Genomic DNA, 10954 nt, shown 5'->3' on the forward strand with positions numbered 1-10954 from the left:
CTGACACATCAGGATGTTTATCAGTGTCCAGGGTTACACGAGGAGAGGGAGGCAATAAAGGAAGGCAACTCCCTCTTCTACCACCCCCTGATCTGCCCTACTCCCACTGTTGACAACTGGCCCGCCTTAGCCAGTCCTCCCTGAGAAGACCATACACACCTCTCCCCGCCTGCCCACCTCCACAGAGACCCTTCCAGAGTCCCTAACCATGGAGGAGGAGGAGAGCCGGGCCTGCGTCACAGCCTCAAACTACAAATTCCATAATACCTTGCGGAAGAGCACTTTCCAGCCAATCAGCGGCGCGATAAATATAATCTAAGATTCTTATATTGGTTAAACTACTCAGTAGAGTTTTCTGAATCACAGTTATCTAATTATTATTATTGCCCCGGCCTCTCACACCAGCAGACTGAAACCGCACTAGATTATTCTAATTATAAAGGGAAACAGTATTATATTTATATATACATTGTTACTACATATGAAGGGGCATTATTACATATGCTGCAGTATATGGTGCAGAGCGGTGAGGCTGTATAACATGTAAACGCAAATACATTATAATATAACTTAAGTTTCCACGCAAAACAAACGAGCAGTGACCGTGACAGGAGAGAACGCAGTTAAACCCACAGCGGTGCTCTCCCCTCCTGGTAGTGGAGAGAGAGGGAGGGGTCAGACTGCGCCACCGCCGCCCAGCTCCCTCTGTCTGGGGGAGGGGGAAGAGGAGGAGCAAGGGGAGGAGACACAGCCAGCGGCTGGCAGAAAATAATAATAATAAAATAAAAATTTACCCCCATACGGCAGGTGTGGAGATATATAATAATACATAGCGATCTAATACACGGTGCGCTATACGCGCCAAGAAGATACACAACTATAATAATAATAATAATAATATACGCGGAGACGCGAGAGAAGAGGAAAGAAGCCGCGGCGGAGGAGGAGGAGGACCAGGGCTCGGCCGCCATCGCTGCGAGAGGTGAAACCGCTAGGTAAGCTATGGCGAGGAGGGAAAGAGGAGGATCCCGGGGAGGAGGCCTCGGAGGGGGAAGAGATGTTGGGGAGGAGAGGGGCTGGATGGAGGCGATATATCCCGTGGCGGGATAGGGGAGGTGGGGGATAGGGGTGTCCGCTGGTGCCGCCCCGGCTCCCCCCTCTCTTTCTCCCCGGGGCTGTCAATCAGGGGCCCCGGCTGCGGGGTAGAGACAGAGCTACTACGCCACAGCCCCCTTCTCCAGCCATCCAGCCACCACCGCCATTCGTACAGGGAGAGAGCCAGGCCCCCCATCCCTCCTCCTCCAGCATCCTGCCTCCCTCAGCCTCTGCGACCGGCCTTTTTATCCACCCCCGTCCCATCCCCTAGCCTCTTCCCTACCTCCTGATTATCAGTGCCACGAATAAGTACCATCATTAATTCACCATGAGCGGTACGTAACCACCCCCTCCCCTTTCTTCTCATCCCCTTTTACTCCCTCTCAGGACCATGTCTCCCACCTCCTTCAGATGTCCTGCTTTAATCTCCCCCTCTATCACGCCCTAGAACCCCCCCACTGGGTGACAGACCCCTGTGGGGTGTGACTGTACCCGCTGGGTCGGGTTTAAGAGCTTGACATGTGTCTAGGTGTAGGATGTAAATATTAATCCAGGCATTGGGATACAAGGATGGGGGTGCTCAGGACCTCTGTGGGGGTGTAGTTACATATTTAGATTTTTTGGGGGGGGGTTAAATTAAAGACACAGTATTTTTTTTACCATATGTTAATATAAAAGAAAAAAAAAATCCTAACACCCAGAAGAGTTAAAGGTTCCTGCCCACTGCTTATCTGACAGGTAGTAGGGAACATCTGCTGCCAGCTGTGCATTAGGCTGGCATTTAAAGACATATGTTAAATGTCGTGTTATTCTTTTCAGATCAGACAGACGAGAGTATGGCGAGTGAAGGAGGAAAAATAAACGAAACGGAAACCAAAAAAAAGGGCAAAAGTTCGGGTTCCCAGGTAACTTGGCGTTTGACGTTCACCCGGGGTGCGGGGCCTTGTCTGTTGTAAGTAGGGTTGCGCTTGTTAGGCGATTATTTGTATCGCAGAATCGGGTTTTATTGAAGGGAACGTTTCTGTAACTGTTTCCTGTGTCGCTCGTCATAGAAGCAGTTATAAGGATAGAGTGTAGATTTCTCAGAATGCAACCACTTCCTGTTAAAGGGCTGATGCGATAGAATTATCAGGGGTGGGCACAGCCATTTTCTCTCTAAACATGCCCATTTCTTTCTCTGCGGTTAGGACTCTCAGCCTTCTCCTCTGGCCTTGCTGGCTGCCACCTGCAGTAAAATAGGGACAACGGGTGAAAACCAAGGTGCCGGACAGCAGCAGATCATTTTAGATCCCAACCAAGGTTTAGTGCAACTTCAAAACCAACCACAGCAGTTGGAGCTCGTGACAACTCAGCTTGCTGGCAGTGCTTGGCAGATTGTAGCTGCCGCTCCTCCTGTTTCAAAAGAAAACAACATCTCCCAGCAAGCCATTTCCATTGCTGCAACCTCTTCCAGTAACAACAATGAAAATACATCGCCTGCAAAAAGCAAATCTACCAATTCAGCATCTGCCCCAGGGCAGTTCCAGGTTATCCAAGTGCAGACGCCAGGTGGTAATGTACAGTATCAAGTCATTCCTCAGATCCAGACTGTAGATGGTCAGCACATTCAGATTGGCCCCGGAAACACCGCTGCTCTTCAAGATCTGCAAGGACAAATACAGTTTATTCCTGCTGGTAACAACCAGGCAATCATTACAGCGGCTGGTAATAGAACAACATCTGGGAATATTATTGCACAAAACCTGGCAAATCAAACTGTTCCAGTACAGATTCGACCAGGAGTTTCTATACCGTTACAACTGCAAACCATCCCTGGTGCTCCTGCTCAAGTAGTTACTACCTTGCCAATAAACATTGGCGGAGTGACTCTAGCTCTGCCTGTGATTAACAGTGTTTCTGCTGGAGGAGGTTCAGCACAAATAGTTCAGCCTACTGATGGTGGGGTTTCCAATGGAAATCAGCTGGTGTCCACACCCATCACAACTTCGTCCATCAGTACCCTGCCAGATTCTCCCTCCTCCTCCTCCTCTCCAACGTGCACAACCACTGTGTCTACAACTCTGACTAGCAGTGATACACTCGTCAGCTCTGCTGAAACAGGCCAATATGCAAGCACGCCGGCCAGCGGTGAACGTGCCCCAGAGGAATCTCCAGCATCTGCTACGGATTCTGAATCCCAGAGCAGCAGTCAGCTCCAGGCAAATGGGATTCAGAGTGTGTCCGATCAGTCAAATTCCCTCCAGCAGGTGCAGATTGTGGGCCAGCCTGTCTTACAGCAAATACAGATCCAGCAGCCCCATCAGCAGATTATACAAGCCATACCCCAGTCTTTTCAGCTTCAGTCAGGTCAAACCATCCAGGCACTTCAACAGCTTCAAAATGTTCAGCTGCAAGCACTTAGCCCAAACCAGGTTCTTATTAGGGCCCCAACATTAACCCCGTCTGGTCAGATCAGCTGGCAGACTGTGCAGGTTCAGAATATTCAAAGCCTTCAGAATTTACAAGTCCAAAACCCCGGACTGCAGCAACAATTAACCTTAACACCAGTGTCTACCAGCAGTGGTACCACAATAGCCCAAATTGCACCGGTTACAGTTGCTGGTACACCAATAACTCTTAATGCGGCCCACTTTACCTCTGTGCCTAATCTGCAGACAGTGAGTGTTGCAAATCTTGGGGCGGCAGGAGTTCAAGTCCAAGGAGTTCCAGTTACAATCACAAGTGTTGGAGGTAAGTTTTTAATATTTTAGAATTATGGTGTTTTGTTTTTTTTGCTGGGTAGGGCAATTCTCCAGCTGTTGCTCCAATTCTCCAGCTGTTGCTGGATTTTGCACTACCCTTGGCTGTGAATCGTATGAGAATTACTAAATAAAGGAAGTTAGGTGATAGGGCTGCTGTTTTCTACACTGTGCAAACCCTTGCTGGTGGTTCCTCCTGCACTTATATACTTGTTAATATCAGTACATCCAAGATTTTGCTCAATATTTTTTTTGTTTACATTGCCCTGTATTCACTCTATAGGGCCTAAGAGGTGAATTCAGGAACCTGTGACTCGATCACTCCAACGTCACTATTTCAAGAAGAACAGACTCTATGAACTTCCTCTACAAGAAGTATAGCATTGGCCCTACATAACACACATATCATGAGGAGGTTTCTTCAGTTAACTTACCAATGAATGTACATGTAGAGTGCCAACTCAGCCCTTCTTGTAGGAGAAGCTAACTGGGATTATCCTTTCGTAACGAATAGTGAAGTCAAGTAGCTGAGATTTTCAAATTACCCGCAATTTCTTCAAAGCGTCGTTGGTGTCAATATTCTGCCTTTAAATGGGACACTTATGGAAAAGTTCTAACACATGCTGTGTATGCTCCCCTTATTAGAACAGTGGATATGTCACTTTACGGTGACTAAACCGAAGTCGGCCATTACATTTGGTCTCAGTTCTAGAAGAAGTTTTCAGTAAACCTCAGAAGGGATTTAGTGTAATAAACATAAACCCAATGAACTTGGGTTCAAAAAATTACTTCTAATTTATTTACTAAATATTTGTGGCATATTATAATCAGGGTTGGTTTCTATAGGTTCATTTCTGAAATACTACCTGGGGCTCTTAGGCCCCTTTGAGATATTTTCTTTTTAGGAAAAAACACATGCGTTATTCCAGGGGTGTCCAGGTTTTTTCTGCAGTGGGCCACTTCATCAGAAATGTATGTGTGTGTGTGGGCTGCACTCATTTTTCACTGACAGAAAATATGGCTTTTTAGCTTTATAATGCATATTAATACAGGGTTAATTTGGTGATAATGAAAAAAAGCAGTGGAAAAGTTTAATTGATCAACTTTTAAAACACACCAGGACAGGCTCTGCCACACCGACACCCAAACACACACACACCAGGACAGGCTCTGCCACGCCGACACCAAAACACGCACACACCAGGACAGGCTCTGCCACGCCGACACCAAAACACGCACACACCAGGACAGGCTCTGCCACACCAACACCCAAACACGCACACACCAGGACAGGCTCTGCCACACCAACACCCAAACACACACACCAGGACAAGCTCTACCACACCGACACCCAAACAGACACACACACACACACCAGGACAGGCTCTGCCGCACCGACACCCAAACACACACAGACCAGGATAGGCTCTGTCACACTGACACCCAAACACACATACACCAGGACAGGCTCTACCACACCGACACCCAAACACTCACACCAGGACAGGCTCTGCCACGCCAACACCCAAACACACACACACCAGGACAGACTCTGCCACGCCGACACCCAAACACACACACACCAGGACAGGCTCTGTCACACTGACACCCAAACACACACACCAGGACAAGCTCTACCACACCGACACCCAAACAGACACACACACACACCAGGACAGGCTCTGCCGCACCGACACCCAAACACACATACACCAGGACAGGCTCTACCACACCGACACCCAAACACGCACACCAGGACAGGCTCTGCCACGCCGACACCCAAACACACACACCAGGACAGGCTCTGTCACACTGACACCCAAACACACACACACACCAGGACAGGCTCTGTCACACTGACACCCAAACACACACACACACCAGGACAGGCTCTGTCACACTGACACCCAAACACACACACACCAGGACAGGCTCTGCCATGCCAACAGCCAAACACGCACACCAGGACAGGCTCTGCCACGCCGACAGCCAAACACACACACCAGGACAGGCTCTGCCACGCCGACAGCCATACACACACACACCAGGACAGGCTCTGCCACACTGACAGCCAAACACACACACCAGGACAGGCTCTACCACACCGACAGCCAAACACACACACCAGAACAGGCTCGCCACACCGACACCCAAATATGCACACACACACCAGGACAGGCTCGCCACACCGACACCCAAATATGCACACATACACACACCAGGACAGGCTCTGCCGCACTGTAGCATAAAAAATGTATTTTCTACACTGCTTTGTCATTAACTGCCCCTTTTGTATTTTTGCTCCCTTATGTATTGATGCTCCAGCCCAGCCCCCTTTAATATTGATTAATGTGCCCCCCCACAACCTTGTGTATTGCCCCAATTTGTGCATTTATGCCCCCACATGTATATATTGTATTGGCTAATGTGATACCCAACCACCCTCTTGTCTATTGATGCCAGCCTCCTATTGATTTTGTAATGCCACAACCCAGCCACCCCCCTTTTGTGTTATTTGATTTTTGTCCCAAGGGAATTTCTCCCCCCCCCCCCCGAATATGGGTCCACTTTCCTATAACCCCCAACTATTTTTTTGGTAATACTTACATTTTGTATTGTTTTTTTTGTTTTTTTTTGTTTTTTTTTTCCTTGCTGTCTTCCGACGTGACGATCCTCTCCCTGTCAGGAGGAACTCTTCTGTGAGCCCGCCCCCTTGAATGTCATGTCTTAAAAGGGGCGGACAAAGAGCTGAGGCACTGCTGCCACTGGGCGGCACGGTGTGTACACGCCAGCCACTTTAACTTCCTTAGGCGGCCAACGGAGGCGGTCTTACAGCCGCACGACGGCTGCTTTGAAATCAGTGTATAGAAGGGGTTAATCAGGGTCCCGTGTATGTATTTGCTCTTTTTCCCCACTCCACAGCGATCTGCTATGCATTAGGTGTGCTCCATCGTATTCCATTGATATTAATGGGAGTTCTTTCCTGCCAGTGATTCGCTGCTTCAAGCAACCCACGTGAACAGCGGAGGGTGCAGTACGCAAGCTGCAGTATTTAACCAATGTAACATTGTTTCCTTTTTTTCTGAGTAACAAATCATATTAATGTACTTGCAAAGGCACTTTAAAGGCAGAAAGCCCCATATCCCATGATAATATTTTCAGAATATCGATATAAGCAAAGATGCATTTTTTCTTTTGATCACATAAGTATCTATATTAACCTTTTATTTGCAAGCCATGCTCTCTTGATTAATTGTGGGATTCCAGGGGTTTACATGCACTTAAACCAGCTACATGCCATAACAAGCTGTGTGTATACCTAGTGCAGTATTCAAAAGGATGATCCATAGACTCCTTACTTATTACAGTTTAACTTTTTACTTCTTACACAGGTCAACAGCAGGGATCAGATGGCGTAAAAGTGCAGCAAGCTACAATAGCTCCGGTTACCGTGGCGGTTGGAGGTATTGCCAATGCAACCATCGGCGCAGTGAGTCCAGACCAAATAACTCAGGTGCAGCTCCAGCAGTCCCAACCATCTTCTGATCAAGAGGTGCAGACCGGCAAGAGGTTAAGAAGAGTGGCGTGTTCCTGTCCTAACTGCAGGGAAGGGGAGGGACGGTAAGTAAATAGGATCTTCTTCTAATCCCAATATTCCTTAAAAACACATTCACTGGGAATTAGCCTGAATCTCTTTGCTTTAAGCGTTAAATGAAATCTGATAATACTGTGATGTATGCAAAGTATTCTGTTTTATACATGCATTTAGCTTTTTGCCTATTGGTCCAGAAATCAGAGCTCCTCTTCTAATGGTAAAGTGTATCAGAGCAGAGCTGGACTTGTCAGTTGGGACACCTCCCCAACGCATACACTCATTATCTCATGACTTCTCGACAAGCGTCTGCTAGAACAAACAGTACGACAAAAACGTAGAGGGAACATAGTAATTTATGTTGAATAAACAACCTAAATCCATCAAGTTCAACCTCTCTACCTATCCTTCCAGCCACTTTTTGCCACGTACGGAAAAAGATTCCTTCTCCTTGGATCAGTACGCATTAAAGTATTAATGTGTAATGTGTAGGTATGCCGATTGGTGGTATATTTCTTACAATATTTTACGTGTTATGAAGCGCTCATTCCTCTATTGCTTCTCCTACAGGAGGGAAGCAGCTGGCATCAGGCATCGGCTGGTCTGGGGGGAAGGAGGTATTTTCTCCCCAGACCGCTACATTTTCTCAATCCAGGGACGTTTGCTGAGGCATTATATGTCCAAGCAGGGCCTGCCCATCATGATTCTTGACAACAGGCCAGCCCTCTCTGAGAGGCGATGCAAAATCACATTAGTGTGCTTAGGGAATACACTCATTAAATCATAGCATGTTAAAAGGTCTAAGACGGGTACTACTACTAACAAAAATAACGGTATCGCAGAAGATTGTAATAGAAGAAAAACAGAAAAACATATACGGTATAAAAATAGGTTTTGAGCAACGTCAGTTTTAATTCCTACTTATTGTACCAAGGCAATATGTACAGCATTGTCGACTTTTCCTAATCCAGCACCTGCCATTTTATGTATCAGATGCACTTTAAATAATTTTGTCACTTTCCACAGATTTATAAACGGTTATCTTAGGATCTCAATCATTGACTGGTAGTGGCAAAGATGTTGAATGTTTGAAATTGTGTACATGTATGTAAATTGTGTAATTTATAAAATATTAAATGAATAAAAATGATTTATGAAAAAAGACTAAGGTGTGTCTGTTCCCCATTATCCATTTGGGTAATACTATTCTTGATACCCGTGTATTACTGCCATTTTTTGCATTAGTCATTGGAGGTTGTGTCTTGTATTCCCTGTATGTGCGTTGTTTTAGGTTCTCTAGATTTCTGTGAATGGGACAAGGTGCATGTAACATCACTATTTTATGTTTTTCTTCAGAGGCAGCAGCGAACCTGGGAAAAAGAAACAGCACGTCTGTCATATCGAGGGCTGTGGTAAAGTTTACGGAAAGACATCTCACCTCCGAGCCCACCTGCGCTGGCACACCGGAGAAAGGCCTTTTGTGTGCAACTGGATATTTTGTGGCAAAAGGTTTACAAGGAGCGATGAGTTACAGAGGCACCGAAGGACCCACACTGGTAAGTTGTGTTTGTTGGTGGTATGTGTGTGTGTGTATAAAAGATATATAGATAGATAAAGTGGTTTAATCTGAACAGGGATGACTAGGCCAACACCTAGGCTGCCAGATCTGAGGGAGCAGCAGCCTCTGGGATGCTTTATTAATGATCGATTAGATCTAATCTAACTCTTTTGTTTCTGAAAATGCAGGAGAAAAAAGATTTGAGTGTCCTGAATGCTCCAAGCGCTTTATGAGAAGCGATCATCTTTCAAAGCATGTGAAAACCCATCAGAACAAGAAAGGAGGTGGCACAGCACTGGCCATTGTTACTTCTGGAGACCTGGATTCATCTGTCACAGGAGTCCTTGGGTCGCCACGAATTGTCACAGTGGCAGCCATCTCTCAAGATTCAAACCCAGCAACCCCAAATGTTTCAACAAACATTGATGAATTTTGAAATGCATTTCAACGGAGACTTATTCCGCTGCACTTAATGTATGTAATCTGCAGGAGAGTGAAAGTCTGTAGAGTGGATTCCGGGAGAGATACCATGTTTTAAATTTTTTTACTATTCCACACAAAGCGGGAATTGGCATGACGCTGTGAACAATATCCATTGTTTTCTAACATTAGGCAATATGTTTAAAATGCAAATATCATGTAGATTCTACATTTTGTAACAGCAATTAGCTTCTCAAAATTTTAACTTTTTCTCATTCCTTTCTTCCCAAACAAAAGAAGAAATGGACGTATCGCAAGAAGATTTGTGATCAACTTAGTACCATGACTAAGTACTGCTACAAACTTCTGATTTGTAAAAAAAAAGGTCACAATTAACCAATATTTATAGAAAACACAATGAATCTGCAATCATCTTTACAAAGAAATAATGTTTTATATGGAGATTTATTATTTAGTATTTTATGTTTGAGTATGGTTAAGGAAGTGATAGATAAAATGTTAACTTTCAGCAGGGTACATATAATTACATACAATGGATTTCCTCCTAGCCCCTTCCATACATATGGATATAAAATCATGTAAATATTGGTAATCCCCCTCAAACTGCGAGACAAACATTATGAAGCTTAATGTTTTTACTGCGGCCAATTCTTTACACATTCCACTGTGTGCTTCTTGATTTATTTTGTATCACTCTTTAGTACTGACTAAGTGTTGCAGATGTGCAAACCAGATCGGAGAAGGGAGAATGCGCTAGAAATGCTGTGCGCAGCTCTAGAGGATGTTTTCTGGGCTGAAATGATTAAGTGGTGATATGTCAAACATTCATGGAGATGCGCATTAGGCGATCTCTTTGCTAACGGCTAGTTGCGTCTTACCATTTGCTTCCTAGGAAATGTACCTGTTAAATTCCTCCAGTGGTACAGCGCTCGCATTTTACATTGCGTTACATGTGTAAAGACACATCTACTGGAGGCTCATGTGGTGTCTGTGCAAGTATTTCTGTCACCCCCTTTGTAAATTCTCTCTAAATATGCTTTCAGCCTATGAGCAGCAGTGTGTGCCTGCCTGACATGCGTAGATTTGTATACATTAGATGTGTTTATGTGTGCATACGTGTGTGTGTGTGTATATATATATATATATATATATATATATATATATATATATATATATACGATTCAAAAGTTTGGGGTCGCTTAGAAATGTCCTTGCTTGAAGATCTTCATAGGCGTACAGATGCCCATTATCACTCCTGTGTTTCAATGGCAAATTGTGTTCACTAATGCAAGTTTAAGTTTAAAAGGATAATTATGTTACTATTACAAATGTCCTTGTTTTCCATGAAAACAGCTAAGTGACCTCAAACTATTATGTGGATACATGTGTGTGTATTGCTTGCACTCAGAAGAAGGTCACATGACATTTTGGCTGTATCCATTGGTATCCCCCTATACTATAAACTGTCAACCAGGCTGTGGGCATCATTAAATGTTAGTAAACTATAAGCACTTATATATTGCAGCTGCA

General features: G+C 45.1%; 1 protein-coding gene across 2 annotated transcripts; it reads left to right on the forward strand.

The window, feature by feature from the left end:
- Positions 1 to 686: 686 nt before the first annotated feature.
- Positions 687 to 9706, forward strand: SP4 (Sp4 transcription factor). Of its 2 annotated transcripts, none has more exons than XM_053467691.1 (6): positions 687 to 995; positions 1915 to 2000; positions 2283 to 3825; positions 7226 to 7454; positions 8782 to 8981; positions 9172 to 9706. In XM_053467691.1, the coding sequence occupies exons 2-6, from the start codon at positions 1932 to 1934 to the stop codon at positions 9417 to 9419; spliced, it is 2289 nt and encodes a 762-aa protein (XP_053323666.1). In that variant the 5' UTR covers positions 687 to 995; positions 1915 to 1931; the 3' UTR covers positions 9420 to 9706. The 2 variants fall into 2 exon arrangements, with proteins under 2 accessions (XP_053323666.1, XP_053323665.1); XM_053467690.1 differs by lacking the exon at positions 687 to 995 and adding an exon at positions 1077 to 1430.
- The last annotated feature ends 1248 nt before the right edge of the window (positions 9707 to 10954 follow it).

Source organism: Spea bombifrons, chromosome 5 (genome assembly GCF_027358695.1).
Source record: "Spea bombifrons isolate aSpeBom1 chromosome 5, aSpeBom1.2.pri, whole genome shotgun sequence".
In the NCBI taxonomy this organism is placed as follows: Eukaryota; Metazoa; Chordata; class Amphibia; order Anura; family Pelobatidae; genus Spea; species Spea bombifrons.

Excerpts from the sequence above, each read along its gene's own strand:
- SP4 (XM_053467690.1), top strand. Across the intron at positions 2,001-2,282 it reads GCAAAAGTTCGGGTTCCCAG|GACTCTCAGCCTTCTCCTCT; the intron begins GTAACTTGGCGT and ends CTCTGCGGTTAG. Across the intron at positions 7,455-8,781 it reads TGCAGGGAAGGGGAGGGACG|AGGCAGCAGCGAACCTGGGA; the intron begins GTAAGTAAATAG and ends GTTTTTCTTCAG.